General features: G+C 36.7%; 1 protein-coding gene across 1 annotated transcript; it reads left to right on the forward strand.

Moving 5' to 3' along the window:
- The first annotated feature begins 654 nt into the window (after window positions 1-654).
- On the forward strand, window positions 655-2,259 carry LOC128216336 (uncharacterized). The gene has a single exon (XM_052922896.1). The coding sequence runs from the start codon at window positions 655-657 to the stop codon at window positions 2,257-2,259; it is 1,605 nt and encodes a 534-aa protein (XP_052778856.1).
- The last annotated feature ends 350 nt before the right edge of the window (window positions 2,260-2,609 follow it).

Below are 2,609 nucleotides of genomic sequence, written 5' to 3' on the forward strand. Positions count from 1 at the left end.
AAAAAGAAATTGAAATGCAGCAACACTTCACAAATTCATCATGAATCTATACTTTGGACATTGACCTTGTTACATGCAGTCTTCTCCATGTAGCACAAATGAATTATTTTAATATCCTACCATAAATGAGAAAGATATGGACCAGACCAAAACGGGATGGACCGACAGACAACACATAGTTAAGAAGGTTGCTGTAACTCGAATGTTTATCGGTGTTTATCGTAACTCGGTCAATGAGTTTTCAGCAAATATGAAATCCATTTGTTAATATTTGCTTTACATTGGGTTATACAGTGTATAAACCCTACGATCTTTATGCTCGCTGAATGAAATATTCAACACGGAAGTATAATATCATCGCCATTTTCAGAAAATTTAAATTACTTTACAGAAAATTGTTTTTGATAGGATGGTTTATACACAAGTAGATCAAATAGCAAAATATTGGATTTGATACAAGAGTGTAAACGTTATCGTTTTCACAATTGTGCTGAACATTATGCATGGACAGTTCTCCAAATATTAAAGAGAACATTTACAAATGTTTGAATTTAGTATGTGATAACAACAAAAACGTTTACAAAGTGTGAATTTAACGTCCATAAAAAATAAGAAAGGTCAACGTTATAGCTTAGGGGTGGCTAGAAGAATAACATGGCAACCGCGGATGGCTTAGATGATAATTTACCAAAGAAGGACGACGACCTACATTGTGAACCATGTTTAAGTGATGGACAAAGACGGAATATTGAAGGTTTTTGCATCGAGTGCAATGAATATCTGTGTCATTCATGCTTGGATGCGCGCAGAAAAATACGTGCATTGAAAACTCATCATATTAGAAGAGGAGAAGACATACCAAGAAAGAAGCCCAATAATCTTATTCAAATTTCCTCTGAAAGCAGCTGCCATGTACACACTGACAATAAAATAACATCGTTCTGTAAATCACATAAGCAATTATGTTGTGACCAGTGTGTGATTCTGGGGCACAAAGTTTGCACTGATATTAAGGCCATCGGCATTTATTCCAAAGAATTCGTGAACAGCGAAGACTTTAAAACGGCTTTTCAGATGCTTAAGGACTTACAATCCGCATATACCGCGAAGAAGAAAGAGGCAAACATGAATCTTGAGGAAGTTGATCGTTATTACCACAAGGCAATGGAGACGTTTAAAGCTGAACTAGACAAAATCAAGATATCAGATATAAGAACGTTAAAGGCTGTGGTCTCTACATATGACAGTGTTCTTGGCCAGCTTGGTTCCTGGTTTGAAAGTATCGACACGTATAAAAACAACAATCAGGACAATGAACTCGCCACCCTGGTGTTGAGGTCAATAAAAGATGTGGATACGATCAAAGATAATATTCAAAGGTTATGTAGCGACGACAGTATTGTCAGATATGGCTTCGTGCCAGATGAAACATCACTGCTTCGTCTAGTCAAAGCACCTTTTCTTGTTCGGACGATTACTATCAAGCATGAGAGTGACGAAAACACATGTCAAATCACAGACATTGCGTTGTTACGAGATGACCTGGTCTTATTAGCGGACTACATCAATTTAAAACTAAAGATATTCGATACTGGCAATTCTACTCTTGTTTCAAACGTTAAATTACAATACAATCCATGGCAGATATCGGTTACAGAGCACGGTGAAGCATACATGGCATATTTTGGCTTACCTAAGATACTCCACCTGAAGTCACCAGCGACAGACCTCACCACGTTCCGGGAGATAGACGTAGACGGTAAATGTTACGCCGTAGAATGTTTCAACAAAACCCTGAAAGTTCAGTGTTTGACTCCTGCCAAAACTATTGAAGTGGATGGAGAAGGAAACCAAACCAGGATTATCAGCAATGACTTAAGTAAGGAAACCAACGCGAATGGAGAACAATTTGTCACTCGTCCATACTGGTCAACACAAGATTCGACTACTGGGTCGATGTACGTATCATGTAATGGCAAAAATTCAATAACAGAAATCAAAAGTGACGGTGGAATTAAGTTATTTGTGAAGTCAGACAAGCTGAATTGTCCTAATGGTCTGTGCATGGACACTGATGGTTCTATACTTGTATGTAGCTACAGTAGTAAGGACGTGTTAAGGGTAAAGAAAAATGAAGACATCCAGAGCGTATTACCACAACCTTTGCACTTTATCCCTAGGACAGTTGCTCTAGATAAAAGAACAAAGCGTTTGTTTGTCGCTGGAGTTTCTGATGAGATGCATGTGTTTCAAATCTAAATTTCGCTTACCATGATACAATAGGGTTTGTCTCTGGGTGATCTAAATCCGACGGTGTCGTTTTAATTTGATGAATGGATTGACAGTTGATAAAACTATATTTATGCTATGTATTCGTTTTGATTAATGGTCTTGGTAATTATTTTCAGAACTTTACTACCTAACAGACAGCCTTTGAGGTTGATGTACATAAAAAGCATTTAAACAGTTTATCAAATATAGATAATACATGTACATGGTGAATGAATCCGTTATACATTTGATAAATAATGTGTTAAAGTGTTGTTAATTTATGATTCGATTTATTGTCATATCTATTTGAAGTATAACATGGTGCGTGAATATGAAAT

The sequence above is a fragment of the Mya arenaria genome, chromosome 14, assembly GCF_026914265.1.
Source record: "Mya arenaria isolate MELC-2E11 chromosome 14, ASM2691426v1".
NCBI classification, from domain to species: domain Eukaryota; kingdom Metazoa; phylum Mollusca; class Bivalvia; order Myida; family Myidae; genus Mya; species Mya arenaria.

What these genes read in the sequence shown, in the direction of transcription:
- LOC128216336 (XM_052922896.1), top strand. Translation starts at nt 655, where the DNA reads ATGGCAACCGCGGATGGCTTAGATGATAATTTACCAAAGAAGGACGAC.